General features: G+C 46.5%; 1 protein-coding gene across 1 annotated transcript in view; it reads right to left on the bottom strand.

The window, feature by feature from the left end:
- LOC140394891 (BTB/POZ domain-containing protein 2-like) overlaps positions 1-23,029 on the bottom strand; it is a 64,503-nt gene that overhangs the window by 6,000 nt on the left and 35,474 nt on the right. Inside the window, 7 exon segments of the mRNA XM_072482048.1 lie at positions 281-427; positions 7,489-7,576; positions 15,787-15,979; positions 18,063-18,122; positions 18,125-18,203; positions 18,205-18,249; positions 18,251-18,261. Coding sequence (XP_072338149.1) covers positions 281-427; positions 7,489-7,576; positions 15,787-15,979; positions 18,063-18,122; positions 18,125-18,203; positions 18,205-18,249; positions 18,251-18,261 — 623 coding nt within the window.

The following is a 23,029-nucleotide window of genomic DNA, read 5'->3' as shown; positions in this document are numbered from 1 at the left end:
ATGTGAAAGAATAGGGGGAGAAAGTGGAGGGCAGATATTTAGCAATGATTTAAAGACATTAAACCTCAGCAAATATTTGGATGACAACTTTGCTCTCGTGCTAGATTTTGTCTCCATTTCCATTTTATGTTACTGCCAGTAGCTATTAGCATGGTGGGAATATTGAGAATGATCTTCCATGAAATTCATGAATTGATTAACTGCCAATTTTGTAATTTATAATTCATCACTGATTCCCAGGAATTAACAATGTTTTTAAAGATCAAGTTTGGTGACATACCTTCAATGTAGCACATGCAGTATAGTTAACATTGGGTAAAATTTCCACTGGTTCCTTGAACATAACCCTGAAAGTGTTGGACGATCCATCACAGCTAAATCCAGTGTCATTCTGTCCCAAAATTGTGTTACTGTCCGTATGGATAATCTAAAACAAAACATACATTGCAATTTACGAATATCAGTTTAGAGCATCTGTAATTTTACAAATCAATTTGAACAAAGCTATTACTATGAAGACAGGCTAAATGTACACAATTTGCATCCTTTGTAGTCATATGCAAATTAACCTAAATGCAGCACAAGCACAGAGCGTTAATTGGGAATGAGTAACAAATAACAGTTTGTGCAGCCAATGTTATTAGAAACACCAAAACCCAGTTGTTCTCTAGGTGAAAAATACAGAAGGATGAAACACAAACAAAACTGTGTGTGTGCGCGTAATAATAATCTTTATAATAATAATCTTTATTGTCACAAGCAGGCTTACATTGACACAGCAATGAAGTGTTACTGTGAATATCCCCTACTCGCCACATTCCGGCGCCTGTTCGGGTACACTGAGGGAGAATTCAGAATGTCCAATTCATCTAACATCACGTCTTTCGGGACGAGTGGGAGGAAACCGGAGCACCCGGAGGAAACCCACGCAGACACGGGGAGAATGTGCAGACTCCGCACAGACAGTGACCCAAGCCGGGAATCAAACCTGGGACCCTGGGCTGTGAAGCAACAGTGCTAACCACTGTGCTACCGTGCCGCCCACGTGCACACGCCCAACTTCTTAAAATGTATGCACTGAATATGCAGATAACATCCTCCCTGTTTAAGAATCCTTGTTTTCTTTTTCCCATCATAAACTGCTTTGAAGTAATTTAAGACTAATTTTAGATCAGTGTTCCCAATGTCATTATATGTTCTTTAAATTTGGTCTACAGCTGGTGACTGTTGCCACCCCAAATTACAAACCACATACCTTCAACATCTTCCAATAAACATTAGTCCCCAGATTAAGTTTGAATATCAAAGTAAACCAATTTGACATTATCACAATAGAAGCTTTTTCTTTGTCAAATGTTAGTCTTAATAAAATGTAGCTCTTCAGTATAGTTTTATACTAGTGCTAATGTTTCACGAGAGTAAAAGATGCACCTCAGCAACTCGCCAACTCGTCAATCAGTGTCTCCCACACACACAAACTTTACCACAAGAGGAATAAGAGCTGTACTGTTGGAACTTGGTTCACATCCAAATTCCTCTCAAGTCACAGAACCATCCTAACTAGTCAATTTACTGCTCCTGGAAATCCCTACCTAGTCCACTGTTGAGTATCATTGCCACAAGGACTGCAGGACTTTAAGGAAAACCCCATCACCACCTGCTCAAGAAACCCAGCGAAGGGCAATAATTGTGGCATTGCTGTTTCCATATTCCAGGACAATTAAAAAGAAACATTTGGTACATCTCTAAAACGTCAAGTCTTTTTTTTTTTGGAGATGATCTGGTAGAAATCTGTAATTTTATTTTATATTACATGAATTTAAAGAAAATTATTTTAATCATACTTAAATGAAATGAGCTTTTCTAATGTATTAAAAAAGGTTTAAGTTCTTCAAACAGAATGCAGTTATTTCCCTTTCTCACCTAATTCCATTTACTCTTAAATGTTTTCACTTCTGGTGTATTCGTGTCCTTCACTATTTTCTCAGCTCATCCAGGAACAAGTTCTGTTCGTTGCTGATTTGTCACAAACTTATGTTTGCATATTAGCAAGTTATGCGAGCATTGGCAATAATTACACAGTACGGTTGTCAGCAAGATAGCTCAGTTTGTAACGCACACGCCTCTCAAAAGTCAGAAAGTTGTGGGTTCAGTTCAAACTCCAAATAATTTAACCCAGCCAAACACAGTGCATTGCTGAGGGGCTGCTGCAATTAAGATACCATCCTTTGGATGAAGTGTAACTGAAGCCTCGACTGCCCTCTCAGATGGACATAAAAGATTGTACCACATTATTCTGAAGAGCAAGGGACTTCTTCCCAGCATCCTGAACAATATTTATCCCAAGTGCCACTTCTGGTGGCAGCCATGGAGTGAGTGGTCGCCCATTTGGTGGCTGCCGCTCATGGCAGTTTTTTCAGACCTTTTCCCCGGTTGCCTTGGCAGCTCTGTGGTCGACAGACCAACTGGGGAGCTTCTTAAATGAGAAATTCACCCAGCAACAGAAGGAGAGTCTGGAGTACCTGGCCCAGGCGGTGGATTCGATCAGGGCGGTGGTCGCCTGCGTGTAGACGAGGTTGGCGGCCCAGGGTCAGGCGATCCAGAAGATGGAGGTGGCGTCAGGGGAACACGAGGAGCAGTTTGCCTCGATGGCAGCCGGGATGGGGCTGATGCGCGATCAGCTAAAGCGGCTTCAGGAGAAGCTCGAGGACCTAGAGAACTGGTCACTAAGGCAGAACATAAGGATCATTGGCCAGCTGGAGGGGAGTGAAGGAGCCAATGTTGGCGCGTACGTGGGGAGGATGCTGGAGAAGCTGCTCGGAGGGCATGTTTGCACAGCCTTTGGAGGTGGATTGAGCGCACAGGGCGCTAATGAGGAAGCCGCAGGTGAACGAGCCGCCAAGGGCGATGGTGGTGCGGCTACACCGGTTCCTGGACAGCAACGAATTATGAGGTGGGCCAGGCAGACGAGGCACTGCACCTGGGAGGGCAGTGAAATCAGAGTGTACCAGGACCTGCGTACAGAGTTGGCCAATGAGACAGCGAGCTACAACAGGGTCAAGGCAGCCCTCTACAAGAAGGGGGTGAAGTTTGGGTTACTGTACCCGGCACGTCCGTGGGTGACCTTGGAAGGCCGGGAATTGTTCTTTGGCTCGGCGGACGAGGCGGTAGAATTTGTCAGATACAATGGACTGGCCGGAGAAGGTGGACACTGAACTTTGGTGGAGATGCTGTTCTGATGTTACGGCTAATTTATGTTTGGGGCCATTTCTTTCTTTTTCAGCTTCAGGTTTTTTTTTTGTCCTTTGTTAAGAGAGGGGGGGGTTGATCTCTTTGTTTGGGTTTGGGGAGGAGTTGGTTTTGGTTTGTTTGCACTAATGTTCGAGCAGGGGGGGGGGAATCAGCAGGGGGTAGGATGCTAGGCAGCATGGGCGGGGGCTGCCAGGCTAGCTGGGCGGGGGCTGCCAGGCTAGCTGGGCGGGCTAGTTCACAGAAGCGCAGTGGGGAGTGGAAGGTCAGTGGAGGGAATGGGGGCAGGGGTTGTTGCTGGCGGCTCTGGGAGGGGTGGAAGTGCTGCTGACAGGGGAAAGATATTTAAAGTGTAAAGGAGGAAGATCAGTGACCGGGGGGGCACCCGAGGGCGGGCCTGAGGTGGTGCGGGACACAGGCCACACGCTGGCCCAAGAGGGACTTTGGCAGTCAATAAACAGATGGCGTTTGGGGTGGGAAATATAGTGGTGGACTCTGGAGGGAGGTACGTTATGGTAAGCAGGAAATTGGAGGGGATGCCGGTGATATTGGTCAACATCTATGCCCCGATCTGAGACGATGTGGAATTTATGAGGTGGGTGCTGGGGAAGATTCCAGACCTGGACTCTCATCAACTGATTATGGGGAGGGACTTTAATACGGTCCTGGATCAGAGATTGGGCCGATTGAGCTCGAGTTTGGGGAGGGTGTTGGCTACAGCTCAGGAGCTTCGGGGGTTCATGGTGCACATTGGGGGGGGGGGGGGGCACCCGCAATGGAGGCTGGATGTGAGACTGTTAGCGGAGGACGAGGTGTGTGAGGAAGGCCATCTGGGGGTATGTGGAGGTTAATGACATGTGGAGGTTACGGCAGGGAGGGTTTTGGAGGCACTGAAGCCAGTGGTCAAGGGGGAGTTTATTTTGATTCGGGCACACAGGGGGAAGGCGGAACGGGTGGAGATAGAAAGGCTGATGGAGAAATCCTGCAGGCGAACAGGAGATATGCTGAGGCCCTGGAGGAAGGGCTGCTAAAGGAACACCAGTGGCTGCCAATGGAGTTTGGGCAGTTAACCACGGGTAAGGCGGTGGGGCAGTTGCGAAGGGTGAGGGGGGGCAGTGTACGAGTATGGGGAGAAAGTGAGCAGGAAGCTAGCGCATCAGTTGAGGAAGCAGGAGGCGGCGTGAGAAATTGGGAAAGTCAAGGACACGGGGGACACGCGGTGCCGGATACGGCGGGGGTGAATGGGGGGGACACGGTGCCGGATACGGCGGGGGGTGAATGGGGGGGGGGGGGACATGGTGCTGGGGATGGCGCTGGACACAGCGGGGGTGAATGGGGGGACACACGCGGTGCCGGATACGGCGGGGGGTGAATGGGGGGGGACACGGTGCTGGGGACGGTGCTGGACACAGCGGGGGTGAATGGGGTATTTAGGGAGTTTTATAGCAAAAGGGGATGAGGGAGTTTCTGTGAGGGTTGAAGTTCCCGAAGGTTGACGAGGAGCTGGTGGAGGGCTTGGGGGCCCCAATTGGACTGGCAGAAGTAGTAGAGGGGTTGGAGACGATGCAATCGGGTAAGGCCTGGGACCGGACGGGTACCCGGCGGAATTCTATAACATGTTCTCGGGGGTTTTGGGATTGCTGCTGGTTAGGTCTTTAAATGAAGCAACGGAGTTGGGAGTGCTCCCCCCGACGTTGTCACAGGCGTCGATCGCCCTCATCTTAAAACGGGATAAGGATCCGGAAAATTGTGGGTCGTATAGGCCGATCTCCCTGTTAAATGTGGATGCCAAACTATTGGCAAAGATCCTGGCCACAAGGATCAAGGACTGCGTCCCAGGGGTAATAGGGGAGGACCAGACGGGGTTTGTTAAGGGGCGGCGGCACTTGGCAACCAACATGAGAGGATGCTTAATGTTATCATGATGCCTCCAGAGGGACACGACGTTGAGGTGGTGGTGGACATGGACGCAGAGAAGGCCTTTGATTGGGTGGAGTGGGAATCCTTATGGGAGGTTTTTGGTGTGTGGGGGTGCTCGTTAATCCACAAGCCCAGTAGTGGTGGCAGCCCCGAGGGTGTGGGGACAGTGGAGGCAGCACATGAGGTTTGGAGGGGTGGACACCGATATATGATAACCAGTGGTTTGCTCCGGGGGGGGTTTGGGAACGGGCAGGGATTGAGAGATTTGGGGATCCCTTCACTGATAAGGGTTTCCCGAGCTTGGGAGGAACTGGAGGAATTTGAGTTGCCGGGGGGGGGTTCCGGTATCTGCAGGTGAGGGGCTTTGTGCGGAGGCAGGTTCGACCTTCCCGCGCCTGCCGCCCAAGGGGCTACAGGATGAGGTGGTGTCGAGGGTAGGAGTAGGAGAGGGGCAGGTCTCCGAGATCGATAAGGAGCTGATGGAGTGGGAGGGAGCCCCGATAGGAGAGGTGAGGAGCTGGGTGGGGCGTTGGAGGCCAGGTTATGGGAGGAGGACCTGAAGAGAGCTAATGCATCCTCGTCGTGCGCCAGGCTCAGCCTGATCCACTTTAAGGTGGTCCATAGGGCGCACATGACTGCAGCCCGGATGAGCAGGTTGTTTGAGGAGGAGGATGTGGGGGGGGGGGGTTGACGTCATGTCAGAAGTATTGACGGTGAGGGTGGTGCCAAGTCCAGTGGTGGCGATCTTTGGCATGTCGGAAGCCCAAGGGGTGAGAAGAGAGGCCGACGTCCTGGCCTTTACCTCCCCGGTGGCCCGGAGACGGATCTTACTAGGGTGGAAGGACTTGGAGCCCCCAAAGTTGGGGGTGTGGGTTAGCAACATGGCGGGGTTTCCTCAAACGCGAGAAAATGTAATTTGCCTGGAGGGGATCGCTGCAGGGGTTTGCTCGGAGGTGGCAGCCGTTCATCGACTTCTGGAGAAGAATTAAGCTGTCAGCAGAGGGAGCGGGGGTGGCATGAGAGAGACAGGTAAGGGCAGGAGAACCAATGAAGGGGTGGTTTGGGAAGGTGGCAGTTTGTGTAAGCTATGTTGACTGGGGTTTTGTGCTCAGAGGGTTTGTTGGTTATATTGTTGCATTTTCCTTTTTTGTTCAAATTTTGATGGGTAAAATTGTTAAAATTATAAATGCCTCAATAGAATATTTTCTAAAAAAAAATAAAAATATTTATCCTAAGCAACATTACGGCCGTGACTCTCCCCCAACAAATTCCAAGTTAATTTGTGGCAGGTTTTTCCGGGGCAGGTTTTTCCGAGAGTTTCCCGCCGGCTATTCAATGACACTGAGTCACCTTTTTGAACCCTGGGGAAGCTTCTCACTGGTTTACCCCACACTAGAACTTTTTTAGCACTGGGGAGCTAAACTCAGAGATCGGACCGCCATTTCGATCACTAAGCGAGCTTGTGTGTCCCCCCCACCCATGGGCAATGTCCCCCGCCCCCCCCCCCACACACATGGGCACTCCCCCACCTCCCCCAAGTGAGGACAGCTTTCATATGTGGTCACTGGGGGGGGGCTGCCATAATCCCCCTTACAGCACCCCCTCTATCTTCTAGGACCCCCACCCATCACTCCCCCCAACCTCCCAGAGGCCCCTGCTGATGGCCATGTAGCACCCCCCCCACTCTCCTTTCATGGGCATCGCCTCCACTTGCCCCCTGACCCTTGGCAATGCCACCCTGAAAGTGCTCCAGTCACTTTGGCAGTGCCAGGGTGGCAGTGTCAAGGTAACCATGTTCCAGGGAGGGCCAGGGGGCCACTCGGCAGTGACCCTTTCGACCCAGGGGACTCCGATGGCCCGAGAGACCTCCCAGTGCTATTCCGCCCGGTCCACGTTCTTGTGGACCAGAACTGATCGGCGCCTGGCTGCAGCCTCCCTGGGATGGCCGGTGGATATCGAGCCGGGGGGTCTTAAGTAGGTTTAAGACCTACTTCTGTGAGCGTTATTGGGCCTGCCTATTTTGGGCGGAGTTCTGAACCGACGCCCTGCGGGACTTGGGTGAATCCCACGAGGCACAGAGGCTGCTGGGAAGACCGTGGGAGGGCTCTCCCAGGATTCTCCACGAGTGCAATGCGGGCAGAGAATCGCACCCTACGTGTTTAATGTCATATTCATGTCAGAGACCCTTCCGTGAGCAAACTGCCCGTCATGTTTCCTACATGACAATAATGACTATAGTTCAAAAGAAAAAGTACATCATTGGCTGTAAAATGCTTGAGGGCATGCCTATACTCTACAAATGCAAGTATTTATTTTTACCTGTATATTTACTTGATAGTCTGTGGGCCCATGAATGGATCCGTACAAGCCAAACCCAACCACAAATATCCTCCTATTCACAGTAAACCTGTGGAATTAAAATATACATTAGATCAAATACACCTCCTTTACAATCAGAACAAAACTGACCAGTCAATTACCAAGCAGCACTATTTCCTGCCCCATACTTTACATGTTACTTTAACTACAACTATTATAATCTGTTCCATGTATGATTTGCAAATTATACTTTAATGCTAGTGTCCTAACTGCAGCATTCTATATATTCGGAGTGCCTTTGTCCTGATGTAGCTTTCTCCAAACCACATTCAGCTTAGTTTAAGCTACTCTTCAACTGCCCAGTCTAATGGAGTGAGGTTACAGGATTAGACAATTCTGTTACTGTGTATGTGGATTTGTAACCTAAATCCACCAATGAGATTACAGACCTATCCACACCAAGTGCAAAAAGTGACTTCTAATATATATAATAATAATCACTTATTGTCACAAGTAGACTTCAATGAAGTTACCGTGACAAGCCCCTAGTCGCCACAGTCCGGCGCCTGTTCGGGGAGGCTGGTACAGGAATTGAATCCGCGCTGCTGGCCTTGTTCTGCAGTGCAAGCCAGCTATATAGCCCACTGTGCTAAACCAGCCCCTAGAATTTTAAAATTTAGAGTACCCAATTAATTTTTTCCAATTAAGGGGCAATTTAGCATAGCCAATCCACCTGCCCTGCACATCTTTGGGTTGTGGGGGCGAAACCCACGCAGGTACGGGGGGAATGTCGGTGTGCAAACTCCACACGGACAGTGACCCAGAGCCGGGATCGAACCTGGGACCACGGCGCCGTGAGGCAGCAGTGCTAACCCACTGCGCCGGGATCGAACCTGGGACCTGACTTCTAATATTATGAATGAATATTTAACTATGTCCAAAGGAGATATTGATTCCTCGAATTCAGTGTGTTTTGTATTATAACTGTTGATGTAGGACCTGTGGAGCATAGAACATAGAGCATTACAGCGCAGTACAGGCCCTTCGGCCCTCGAGGTTGCGCCGACCTGTGAAACCACTCTAAAGCCCATCTACACTATTCCCTTATCGTCCATATGTCTATCCAATGACCATTTGAATGCCCTTAGTGTTGGCGAGTCCACTACTGTTGCAGGCAGGGCATTCCACACCCTTACTACTCTCCAAGTAAAGAACCTACCTCTGACATCTGTCTTGTATCTATCTCCCCTCAATTTAAAGCTATGTCCCCTCGTGCTGGACATCATCATCCGAGGAAAAAGGCTCTCACTGTCCACCCTATCCAATCCTCTGATCATCTTGTATGCCTCAATTAAGTCACCTCTTAACCTTCTTCTCTCTAACGAAAACAGCCTCAAGTCCCTCAGCCTTTCCTCACAATTGCTTCACAGCTCCAAGGTCCCAGGTTCGATTCCGGCTTGGGTCACTGTCTGTGCGGAGTCTGCACATCCTCCCCGTGTGTGCGTGGGTTTCCTCCGGGTGCTCCAGTTTCCTCCCACAGTCCAAAGATGTGCGGGTTAGGTGGATTGGCCATGATAAATTGCCCTTAGTGTCCAAAATTGCCCTTAGTGTTGGGTGGGGTTACTGGGTTATGGGGATAGGGCGGAGGTGATGACCTTGGGTAGGGTGCTCTTTCCAAGAGCCGGTGCAGACTCGATGGGCCGAATGGCCTCCTTCTGCACTGTAAATTCTATGATAAGATCTTCCCTCCATACCAGGCAACATTCTGGTAAATCGCCTCTGCACCTTTTCCAATGCTTCCACATCCTTCCTATAATGCGGCCGCACCAGAGTTTTGTACAGCTGCAACATGACCTCATGGCTCCGAAACTCAATCCCTCTACCAATAAAAGCTAACACACCGTACGCCTTAACAACCCTCTCAACCTGGGTGGCAACTTTCACAGATCTATGTACATGGACACCGAGATCTCTCTGCTCATCCACACTGCCAAGAATCTTACCATTAGCCCAGTACTCTGTCTTCCTGTTATTCCTTCCAAAATGAATCACCTCTCACTTTTCTGCATTAAACTCCATTTGCCACCTCTCAGCCCAGCGCTGCAGCTTATCTATGTCCCTCTGTAACTTGTAACATCCTTCTGCACTGTCCACAACTCCACCGACTTTAGTGTCATCTGCAAATTTACTCACCCATCCTTCTACGCCCTCCTCCAGTTCATTTATAAAAATGACAAACAGCAGTGGCCCCAAAACAGATCCTTGTGGTACACCACTAGTAACTGGACTCCAGTCTGAACATTTCCCATCAACCACCGCCCTTCATCTTCTTCCAGCTAGCCAATTTCTGATCCAAACTGCTAAATGACCCTGAAGCCCATGCCTCCGTATTTTCTGCAGTAGCCTACCGTGGGGAACCTTATCAAACGCTTTACTGAAATCCATATACACCACATCCACCTGTTTGGTCACCTTCTCAAAGAACTCAATAAGGTTTGTGAGGCAGGACCTACACCCTTCACAAAACCGTGTTGACTATCTCTAATCAAATTATTCCTTTCCAGATGATTATACATCCTATCTCTCATAAACCTTTCCAAGATTTTGCCCACAACAGAAGTAAGGCTCACTGCTCTATAGTTACAGGGGTTGTCTCTGCTCCCCTTCTTGAACAAGGGGACAACATTTGCTATCCTCCAGTCTTCTGGCACTATTCCTGTACAGTACGAAGTCTTACAACACCAGGTTAAAGTCCAACAGGTTTGTTTCTAAACAAACCTGTTGGACTTTAACCTGGTGTTGTAAGACTTCGTACTGTGCTCACCCCAGTCCAACGCCGGCATCTCCACATCATGACTATACCTGTAGACAAAGATGACTTAAAGATCAAAGCCAAAGGCTCAACAATTTCCTCCCTAGCTTCCCAGAGAATCCTAGGATAAATCCCATCTGGCCCAGGGGACTTATCTATTTTCACATTTTCCAGAATTGCTAACACCTCCTCCTTATGAACCTCAAGCCCTTCTAGTCTAGTAGCCTGAATCTCAGTATTCTCCTCGACATCATTGTCTTTCTCCGGTGTGAAAACTGACGAAAAATATTCGTTTAGCACCTCTCCTATTTCCTCGGACTCCAAGCACAACTTCCCGCTACTGTCCTTGACTGGCCCTACTCTTACCCTAGTCATTCGTTTATTCCTGACATATCTATAGAAAGCTTTAGGGTTATCCTTGATCCTACCTGCCAAAGACTTCTTGTGCCCCTCCTGGCTCTTCTTAGCTCTCTCTTTAGGGCGTCCTTCCTAGCTAACTTGTAACTCTCAAACAAAGAACAAAGAACAAAGAAATGTACAGCACAGGAACAGGCCCTTCGGCCCTCCAAGCCCGTGCCGACCATACTGCCCGACTAAACTACAATCTTCTACACTTCCTGGGTCCGTATCCTTCTATTCCCATCCTATTCATATATTTGTCAAGATGCCCCTTAAATGTCCCTATCGTCCCTGCCTCCACTACCTCCTCCGGTAGTGAGTTCCAGGCACCCACTACCCTCTGCGTAAAAAACTTGCCTCGTACATCTACTCTAAACTTTGCCCCTCTCACCTTAAACCTATGCCCCCTAGTAATTGACCCCTCTACCCTGGGGAAAAGCCTCTGACTATCCACTCTGTCTATGCCCCTCATAATTTTGTATACCTCTATCAGGTCGCCCCTCAACCTCCTTCGTTCCAGTGAGAACAAACCGAGTTTATTCAATCGCTCCTCATAGCTTATGCCCTCCATACCAGGCAACATTCTGGTAAATCTCTTCTGCACCCTCTCTAAAGCCTCCACATCCTTCTGGTAGTGTGGCGACCAGAATTGAACACTATACTCCAAGTGTGGCCTAACTAAGGTTCTATACAGCTGCAACATGACTTGCCAATTCTTATACTCAATGCCCCGGCCAATGAAGGCAAGCATGCCGTATGCCTTCTTGACTACCTTCTCCACCTGTGTAGCCCCTTTCAGTGATCTGTGGACCTGTACTCCTAGATCTCTTTGACTTTCAATACTCTTGAGGGTTCTACCATTCACTGTATATTCCCTACCTGCATTAGCCCTTCCAAAATGCATTACCTCACATTTGTCCAGGTTAAACTCCATCTGCCATCTCTCCGCCCAAGTCTCCAGACAATCTAAATCCTGCTGTATCCTCAGACAGTCCTCATCGCTATCCGCAATTCCACCAACCTTTGTGTCGTCTGCAAACTTACTAATCAGACCAGTTACATTTTCCTCCAAATCATTTATATATACTACAAAGAGCAAAGGTCCCAGCACTGATCCCTGTGGAACACCACTGGTCACAGCCCTCCAATTAGAAAAGCATCCCTCCATTGCTACCCTCTGCCTTCTATGGCCTAGCCAGTTCTGTATCCACCTTGCCAGTTCACCCCTGATCCCGTGTGACTTCACCTTTTGTACCAGTCTACCATGAGGGACCTTGTCAAAGGCCTTACTGAAGTCCATATAGACAACATCTACTGCCCTACCTGCATCAATCATCTTAGTGACCTCCTCGAAAAACTCTATCAAGTTAGTGAGACACGACCTCCCCTTCACAAAACCGTGCTGCCTCTCACTAATACGTCCATTTGCTTCCAAATGGGAGTAGATCCTGTCTCGAAGAATTCTCTCCAGTAATTTCCCTACCACTGAAGTAAGGCTCACCGGCCTGTAGTTCCCGGGATTATCCCTGCCACCCTTCTTAAACAGAGGAACAACATTGGCTATTCTCCAGTCCTCCGGGACATCCCCTGAAGACAGCGAGGATCCAAAGATTTCTGTCAAGGCCTCAGCAATTTCCTCTCCAGCCTCCTTCAGTATTCTGGGGTAGATCCCATCCGGCCCTGGGGACTTATCTACCTTAATATTTTTTAAGACACCCAACACCTCGTCTTTTTGGATCACAATGTGACCCAGGCTATCTACACACCCTTCTCCAGACTCAACATCTACCAATTCCTTCTCTTTGGTGAATACTGATGCAAAGTATTCATTTAGTACCTCGCCCATTTCCTCTGGCTCCACACATAGATTCCCTTGCCTATCCTTCAGTGGGCCAACCCTTTCCCTGGCTACCCTCTTACTTTTTATGTAAGTGTAAAAAGCCTTGGGATTTTCCTTAACCCTATTTGCCAATGCCTTTTCATGACCCCTTCTAGCCCTCCTGACTCCTTGCTTAAGTTCCTTCCTACTTTCCTTATATGCCACACAGGCTTCGTCTGTTCCCAGCCTTTTAGCCCTGACAAATGCCTCCTTTTTCTTTTTGACGAGGCCTACAATATCACTCGTCATCCAAGGTTCCCGAAAATTGCCGTATTTATCTTTCTTCCTCACAGGAACATGCCTGTCCTGTATTCCTTTCAACTGACACTTGAAAGCCTCCCACATGTCAGATGTTGATTTGCCCTCAAACATCCGCCCCCAATCTATGTTCTTCAGTTCCCGCCTAATATTGTTATAATTAGCCTTCCCCCAATTTAGCACATTCATCCTCGGACCACTCTTATCCTTGTCCACCAGTACTTTAAAACTTACTGAATTGTGGTCACTGTTACCGAAATGCTCCCCTACTGAAACATCTACCACCTGGCCGGGCTCATTCCCCAATACCAGGTCCAGTACCGCCCCTTCCCTAGTTGGACTGTTTACATATTGTTTTAAGAAGCCCTCCTGGATGCTCCTTACAAACTCTGCCCCGTCTAAGCCCCTGGCACTAAGTGAGTCCCAGTCAATATTGGGGAAGTTGAAGTCTCCCATCACCACAACCCTGTTGTTTTTACTCTTTTCCAAAATCTGTCTACCTATCTGCTCCTCTATCTCCCGCTGGCTGTTGGGAGGCCTGTAGTATACCCCCAACATTGTGACTGCACCCTTCTTATTCCTGATCTCTACCCATATAGCCTCACTGCCCTCTGAGGTGTCCTCTCGCTGTATAGCTGTGATACTCTCCTGAACAAGTAGCGCAACTCCGCCTCCCCTTTTACATCCCCCTCTATCCCGCCTGAAACATCTAAATCCTGGAACGTTTAGCTGCCAATCCTGCCCTTCCCTCAACCAGGTCTCTGTAATGGCAACAACATCATAGTTCCAAGTAGTAATCCAAGCTCTAAGTTCATCTGCCTTACCCGTAATGCTCCTTGCATTAAAACATATGCACTTCAGGCCACCAGACCCGCTGTGTTCAGCAACTTCTCCCAGTCTGCGCTGCCTCAGAGCCACACTGTCCCTATTCCCTAGTTCTCCCTCAATGCTCTCACCTTCTGACCTATTGCTCCCGTGCCCACCCCCCTGCCATACTAGTTTAAACCCTCCCGTGTGACACTAGCAAACCTCGCGGCCAGGATATTTATGCCTCTCCGGTTTAGATGCAACCCTCTCGAGCGCCCTAACTGAACCTTCATGTCTCATCTTTACATAAGCCTCCTTCTTCCTCTTGACAAGTCTTTCGACTGCTTTAGTAAACCACAGTTCCCTTGCTCGACGACTTCCTCCCTGCCAGACAGGTACATACTTATCAAGGACACGCAGTAGCTGTTCGTTGAACAAGCTCCACATTCCATTGTGCCCATCCCCTGCAGTTTTCCTCTCCATCCGATGCATCCTAAGTCTTGCCTCATCGCATCATAATTGCCTTTCCTCCAGATACAACTCTTGCCCTGCGGTATATACCTATCCCTTTCCATCACTAAAGTAAACGCAATGGAATTGTGGTCACTATCACCAAAGTGCTCACCTACCTCCAAATCTAACACCTGTCCTGGTTCATTACCCAGTACCAAATCCAATATGGCCTCGCCTCTCGTTGGCCTATCTACATACTGTGTCAGGAAACCCTCCTGCACACATTGGACAAAAACAGACCCATCTAAAGTACTAGAACTATAGCGTTTCCCGTCAATATTTGGAAAGTTAAAGTCCCCCATAACAACTACCCTGTTGCTTTCGCTCCTATCCAGAATCATCTTTGCAATCCTTTCCTCTACATCTCTGGAACTTTTCGGAAGCCTATAGAAAACCCCTAACAGGGTGACCTCTCCTTTCCTGTTTCTAACCTCAGCCCATACTACCTCAGTAGACGAGTCCTCATCAAACGTCCTTTCTGCCACCGTAATACTGTCCTTGACTAACAATGCCACCCCTCCCCCTCTTTTACCACCTTCCCTGAGCTTACTGAAATATCTAAATCCTGGCACCTGCAACAACCATTCCTGTCCCTGCTCTATCCATGTCTCCGAAATGGCCACAACATCGAAGTCCCAGGTACCAACCCATGCCGCAAGTTCACCCACCTTATTCCGGATGCTCCTGGCATTGAAGAAGACATACTTTAAACCACCTTCCTGCCTGCCGGTACACTCCTGCAACTTTGAAACCTTACTCATGATCTCACTACTCTCAACCTCCTGTATACTGGAGCTAGAATTCAGGTTCCCAAGCCCCTGCTGAACTAGTTTAAACCCTTCCGAAGAGCATTAGCTTCTCCAACTAAGGCAACTTATGCCCTACAAAGACCAAAAGTTTTGATAGCCGATTTTAACAGGAAAGTGATTAGCAAATAGAATTTCTACACTACATTAGAATCAAACAGCACAGAAGATGGCCTTGCCGCCCATCATTGCTGTGAAGCAGCTACCCAATTAGTCTTCTCCCCAATAACCCTGCAAATTTCACATTTTCAAGGATATATCCAATTCTCTTTTGAAAATTAAATTCCAGATTATAACAATTCACCACATTCAAAAATAAACCCCCCTACAATTATCTTAATTACTGACCTGCTTGGGACATTGAAAATCCAATGCATAGTTATAAATCCAATTTTTAGACATGCATATTTGAAAGTATCCAGAAAGAATACATTTTGCTTAAATTTCCTCAGATTTTGTTTTCTCCTTTGCTGAAAACAGCAACATCTGCTGATGGATGGATCTAGGGGATTGGCAGCCCTTCACTGGAGTCCAGACACCATTCACAGCGTTTGGGGAAGTTGTGGGGTGAAAGGTGCTTTTATAGTCAATCTTGTTAGGGGATCATTGGGTCGCAATCTGGAGCAGTAATCCTGGATGATCAACAGGTCCACCGTGAACAAAGGCCAATTCTGGTACGTCGGCCGCTATCTCAGATTAGATGGCTAACTCACATATTTGAAGGAGGAGCAAACATCCTGATCTTTGATTCTCAGCATCAAACCACTGGTCCCAGTTACCCCCAAACCCTTACAAAGGTGCACATCTGTACAGAAACATTTTACCTTATTCGGTCACTTGTACCACTGTAGCCCCAGCGGCTTTCCACCTGTTGGAAACGATTGATGCTACACTCCTTGCCCCTGAGGCAACAGCGGGGTCTGTCTATAAACTCCACCCGAGGCTTCGGGTTGACTGTAAAATGTAGGAAGAGACTGACAACTTCTCGGTCCGTTAGAATCCCTGACTGTGCAGGCCCTGTGGTGGGAGGGGGAAAACACATTGTATACTTGAAACTATTCAATAGATTCTAATCACTCATCAGAACAACTAATTTTCTATTTGGTATTGACTCAGACAGACCGAGAGAGTAATTTTAGCCATGAGCGTAATAAGGGACTGACAATTGGTTTCAGTATCCCTATGCTGAGGGAGGGAACAGTCCCTGATTGATATCCAATGACCACCCCCACATGAAATCTGAAAGTGGAAGCCATGCGACATCAGGATCAGGCTCCATTGCGATATTCTTCAGTCAAGTAGTTAACTTGTATTTTCTGTCCATATTTAAATAAGGAATGGGTGTTTCAGCACAGTGTCAAAGGATGCGGACATTTCCGGAAGAATACACTAGCACGAGTTAGCATCTTCACGAAGGCATGAGAGAACATTGGGATGCTGGGGAAGTAGGTGGCACTGCATTGAGACAGGGACAGTTTACAAGAACCCGTTTTGAATATAGGGAACGCTGCTGCAAACTGAAGGTGACAATTGTGGATGGCCTTTCAATTTCCTAGCATCCCAAAAAAATCTTTCCCTTTGTCCTTCCCACACACATTAATAAAAAGGGTTTTCCATGCTCTTCGGATCTGACTAACTAACAGTAGCTGTGGGCTAAAGAAATTCACCAGATAAACTTCCTTCCTTTTAAAACACTTCACTGAACAGTGAAGCACAACATAAAAATAAATTTGCATGGAAGCAATTAAATATAATGAGGAACCCATATAATAGGTTCTCTATTCTCTGTTACATGCTGAATAGGACACTCCAAATCTCTTAACATTCCGGAATTGGTCGACAAGAGACAAGTTGTGTAAAGGTTGTGACAAAAATCACCAAACTGAGGCAATGCATCGCACAATCAAAGAACGAGAATCGGGTGGAAAAGTGACGTTGAGATGGATCGACCATGACCTTATTAGATGGCAGCGCAGGTTCACAGCGTTGAATGGCTTTACTCCCATTTCCTACGCAGAGAGTTTAAGCAGTAGCTCACCCTCACAGTTGCTCTCAGATGAATACAGGATCAATTTAGCTGCTCTTCTTTACAAGTCATTGCTTTGTGGTTCCAGGTTTCACAAAGACTATGAGCCAGATTAACGTTATGTGGGCAGGTTATGAGTTGGGAAATTCTCCGTCTTGGCAGACTCTCCTTGATTTTAAGGGCCTCGTTAGAATCAATTTAACCCTTTAAGTAAATCCTAGGTGGCCACCGAGAGGGGGCGAGTGCAGAGGCAAGCTGGTTCGAAGGACCACCTTGGTGCCCTTAGAAACTGTCAGACCATCTGGTCTCATCCTACCCACGCATCTTCCCCCCCCCCCCCCCCCCCCCCCCCCCCCCTCCACCTCTCCCACCTCTCCCATATCCTCACCACAGCCATTCACCCAGTACCCACCATGGGGAGATTTAAAATAACCGCAATCTCATACAGCTCTCCTTGATAATGAAAAAACACCCATTCAGAAAACCCATTGAAGGCTTTCAAATCTCAAATGTTCAATTTCTCATAAAAACAAATTCCTATTTAGACCCCACAGGCAACTAATCCTTCAATAACCTCTTTTAAACTGTAAACTCAGAACACCCCCATACCCGTTAATAATTGTAGCTCTTGAAACTCAGCAAAGATTCATAATGACATATTAATCCTTGGGAAATGTCAAAGAAGTATATTGAAATTGCCACCAGATCTTTTTTACTAATCTACACCAGATGGCTTCTCAATCAAGGCAATTCAGCACAGTATTTATCTTTTAAACTCTCACTGGCAACTTAAGACCGCCTACAATATTAACAATCGCATATTACTTTGGTCCAGTAAAGTTAGTTTAACACCCATTCAATAATTTTATATTATCGGAATGCACCCAATTTGTTTTACACTTATTCATTGTCTAGATGGAACATGTCCTCTGAATTACCCTATTCTTGAATTAAAATAGAACCATTATTAAAATAGACCATTACTGCTTGTTCTCAACCCATATTTATTACATCCAGAAAGGCACATATAAAAGCTTTCAAAGTGACGTCATAGAGTGTAATATGCAGAGTCACCTGCTGCAAACTCCTCGATGGTCATTAGTGGAAATCGGATGAGGGACAACGCTTTTCCAAAACTTTACGTTTGTTTTCAGGAGTGAGTTGAAGCTGCTGCCGTTGGCATTCTGCGTCTGCCCAGCGCACCACAGCATTAAAACAATCGAATTTCCCGAATGCCAAGAGTATCTCGTTCTAGCACGGCCCATTAGTGTATCTGCAACCGAAACAAACATTAAAGCAAGCAATTTGGAGGTCCAAGACAAGAAGTATTTCTTAGTAACAAATACACCACTTTAAAAAAAAGTGTCCATATAACCTCACTTGATGTCTGAATGCAAACCATAAAGTTACAGTAACGCGAGTTACTGCAATTGTACAGGGCCTTGGTGAGGCCACACCTGGAGTATTGTGGGCGGTTTTGGTGTCCTTACCTGAGGAAGGATGTTCTTCCTATGGAGGGAGAGCAGCGAAGGTTTACCAGGCTGATTCCTGGGATGGCGGGACCTGTCATATGAGGAGAGACTAAGTCGGTTAGGATTATATTCATTGGAGTTTAGAAGAGTGAGAGAGAATCTCATAGAAACTTCTAAAATTCTAACAGATTAGACAAGGTACATAGATTCAGAAAGAATGTTCCCGATGGGTGGGGAGTCCAGAACTAGGGGTCATAGTTTGAGGATAAGGGGTAAATCTTCGAGGACTGAGGTGAGGAGAAATTTCTTCACCCAGAGAGTGGTGAATCTGTGGAATTCACTACCACAGGAAGTAGAGTAAAAAGTCTTACAACACCAGGTTAAAGTCCAACAGGTTTGTTTCGAATCACTAGCTTTCGAAGCACAGCTCCTTCCCCCGGCGGAGAAACCCGCCCCTTAAATATTTCACAAAAATTACATTAAAGGAATAAACTAACATTCGTCAATTGTGGAATTGTTAGAGGACAGGGTATGTTGGCAGCACAGTAGTTAGCACTCACCTGAGGAAGGAGCAGTGCTCCGAAAGCTAGTGATTCGAAACAACCTGTTGGACTTTAACCTGGTGTTGTAAGACTCCTTACTGTGCTCACCCAGTCCAACGCCAGCATCTCCACATCATCACAGAAAGTAGTTGAGGCAAAACGTTGTGTAATTTGAAGGAAGAATTAGATCTTGGGGCTAAAGGGATCAAGGGATATGGGGGGGGGGGGGGAAGAGATGGGATCAGGTTACTGATGATCAGCCATGATCATAATGAACGGTGGAACAGGCTCGAAGGGCTGAGCAGGCTCCTCCTGCTTCAGTTTTCTATGTACGTTTCTATCGAAGTCATATGGTGAGAAATCAGTGTCCAAGACCAGAAGTTTAAGTCAGGAGAAGAATGTTAGACAGCTCCTTTGAGTGCCAAACGCAGAATTATAGTCCTATGACAGATCTGTGAAAATCCAGCTGGACCACTGCCATCTTGTCTAGCCATTCAAAGTAAACCAGAGCAAAGATGATGCTGCAATAGAAGGCTAGCAGACTGTGTATGACTCACAAAATCCACAAGGAATGATTGCAGGAATCCAAAGCGCAAACTTAAAAGTTTTACACAGACATCCTGTCACCAGCACTTTTACTCTGTACTGAAAAAATAATCAATTTACTTGCACCGGCTAAACAAAATTGAAAATAGCTGGAGCTTTTTCCAAAAATGTGCCAGCTGTTAAAAGATTAAATTCAAAAAAGGACAGTATCTTTGTATTAAAATCTGGCAGTTTTACAAGTGGCCCGGGGACTGATACAATGCCAAACATGCTACTGCCATGTCTGCAGTGTTAAAACAAATTATTCCTACTGAGCATTTTAAAAGGTATTGCCTGCTCTTCAAAGATTTGGTCAGTAGCAAGTGTTTGGACTGAGCTCAAAAGTGTAGACATTCCCTGCCGTTCTGAGGAAGCAGATACCAGATTACCTAAATACTTCTATTGTTAATGACAACTGGTAGTTCCAGGTGGGCTGATATTGATCTAGTAGAATCACCCAATTCAAACCTTGGTCTGGATTCTCCGCCCCGCCACTTTTCTGCCCCGACCCGCCGGCGGGATTCTCCGTTGCGCCGGCCGGTCAATGGGGTTTCCCATTGTGGGGCAGCCCCGCGCCGTCGGGTGATTTAGAGATGTGGATCGGAAATTGGCTAGCTGAAAGAAGACAGAGGGTGGTGGTTGATGGGAAATGTTCAGAATGGAGTACAGTCACAAGTGGAGTACCACAAGGATCTGTTCTGGGGCCGTTGCTGTTTGTCATTTTTATCAATGACCTAGAGGAAGGCGCAGAAGGGTGGGTGAGTAAATTTGCAGACGATACTAAAGTCGGTGGTGTTGTCGATAGTGTGGAAGGATGTAGCAGGTTACAGAGGGATATAGATAAGCTGCAGAGCTGGGCTGAGAGGTGGCAAATGGAGTTTAATGTAGAGAAGTGTGAGGTGATTCACTTTGGAAGGAATAACAGGAATGCGGAATATTTGGCTAATGGTAAAGTTCTTGAAAGTGTGGCTGAGCAGAGGGATCTAGGTGTCCATGTACATAGATCCCTGAAAGTTGCCACCCAGGTTGATAGGGTTGTGAAGAAAGCCTATGGAGTGTTGGCCTTTATTGGTAGAGGGATTGAGTTCCGGAGTCGGGAGGTCATGTTGCAGCTGTACAGAACTCTGGTAAGGCTGCATTTGGAGTATTGCGTACAGTTCTGGTCACCGCATTATAGGAAGGACGTGGAGGCTTTGGAGCGGGTGCAGAGGAGATTTACCAGGATGTTGCCTGGTATGGAGGGAAAATCTTATGAGGAAAGGCTGACGGACTTGAGGTTGTTTTCGTTGGAGAGAAGAAGGTTAAGAGGAGACTTAATAGAGGCATACTAAATGATCAGGGGGTTGGATAGGGTGGACAGTGAGAGCCTTCTCCCGCGGATGGATATGGCTGGCACGAGGGGACATAACTTTAAACTGAGGGGTAATAGATATAGGACAGAGGTCAGAGGTAGGTTCTTTACGCAAAGAGTAGTGAGGCCGTGGAATGCCCTACCTGCTACAGTAGTGAACTCGCCAACATTGAGGGCATTTAAAAGTTTATTGGATAAACATATGGATGATAATGGCATAGTGTAAGTTAGATGGCTTTTGTTTCGGTGCAACATCGTGGGCCGAAGGGCCTGTACTGCGCTGTATTGTTCTATGTTCTATGAAACCCCGGGCACCGGCATTACCGTGTTGGCAACACGGTAGCACAGTGGTTTGCACTGTTGCTTCACAGCTCCAGGGTCCCAGGTTCAATTCCCAGCTTGGGTGACTGTCTGTGTGGAGTCTGCACGTTCTCCCCTTTTCATAGTAACTTCATTGTAGTGTTAATGTAAGCCTACTTGTGACAATAAAGATTATTATATTATCTAAGAACCCAACAATAACTGGACCAGGGTAAATCAATTAAATGTCCAAGACAAGGAGAAGAATCAAAATAATGGACCAACCGTGATTTGTGATTTTTGTTTTTCCTCAATCTGTTGAATTCCCCTTTTTTGATTCTTTTGCATCTAATTAATGTTTTAAACAAATTTTAACAATTCATTGCTATGAGAAATTGCACAAAATTCTACTAAGAGCAATTTAAAAAGAATCTGGAAAACTGATGAATGTGGACACAATGCACAAGTAATTAAATAAATTGTTTAAAGGAACATCACATACAATTAAGAACGGATCTCAAAAGCAATTATGCATTCAGTGCTATCTTCAATTGTAACAGGGTTATAAACAATTGGATTTTTAATGTTTATGTTAAATGAAAACCATAGGTAAGATTTGGATCGATGCATTAAGGCTATGAAGCCTTGCAAGCAAAGTGATATTGTTTTGCTATTTCAGTTCTGTAGAAGGGTCCTACAATCGAAACGTTAACTGCTTCTCTCACCGTAGATGCTGCCAGACCTGCTGAGTTTATCCAGCATTTTATGTTTTTATTTTGTTTTGCTATTGTTTCTATGATAATGGAACACTATTGCTATATGATAAACATATGTGGTATTTAAAGTGCATGCATACGTTTGTTGAAGGAAGATGCACAGGAATTTGTAATCCAGTTGAAGTTGCTGGTGAGAGGGAAAGTGCTCTGGTTGCACCAGACACTTCATGCACAGTTCAGGAAAAGTAGTACTTGCTGAAATGGCTGTGACGCACGGTGAAGTTCATTATCAGTATGTGGTTTCATTCTGCGTTATAATCAGTGGAACTCAATGAGTCCACAAAGTTACGGCAGTTACTCTCTAGTCAGAAGCGTTATGGTCAGTTGTAAAGTTTAGCTATAAGTGATTAAGTATATTTAGGAAGATGTAAAGAAAACTTAAAACTTGCTAGAGTAATTACAAAAACACATCAAAAGGGGTATGCTAGAAACTCATTCATGAGAGTAAAATGTGTACAATGGATGAAGTTATTGTCTAGTCTTCCTCATTGTTCAGATGGCAGCAATGTAGCCTTGCAAGATATTATTTACAGGATTCACAAGAAAGTGGGAAGTTTAAAACAATTAAAAGATTGTGAGGTTGCTGAATCGTTAAGTGAAGGATCATCCTCAAAGAGGAGGCTGCAAAGTATCCAAGGTACAAGCAGGATTAAGATTTGGCTTCATCGCACATGCTTGCACTGCCCTTTAAAATGGATTTTGGATTTGTACTTTGGCTATAATTTGTTCCATGGCTATAATGCTTAGAGTTGCTCATTAGGATGCTTTAGAATTTAACCAGGGTACAATTCACCTGACTATGCTGTTCAGCTTCTCCCGAGTTGTAGGGTATGATCCATGCATGTTAACTTATTTTTGTGACAACATTGTGAAATGAGTTACCAAGGCAGTCTGGAGGTATGAGGCATGACAGGAATGGGATCTGGTGTTTTGAAGGAAATCGCTCATTTCTGAGAGTCATTTCACAATAATGCCGGTCATGTCATAATGAAGCAGCAATGGGCAATGTGCATGA

Source organism: Scyliorhinus torazame, chromosome 18 (assembly GCF_047496885.1).
Source record: "Scyliorhinus torazame isolate Kashiwa2021f chromosome 18, sScyTor2.1, whole genome shotgun sequence".
Classification (NCBI taxonomy): Eukaryota; Metazoa; Chordata; class Chondrichthyes; order Carcharhiniformes; family Scyliorhinidae; genus Scyliorhinus; species Scyliorhinus torazame.
This window is presented reverse-complemented; position numbering and strand designations above follow the sequence as displayed.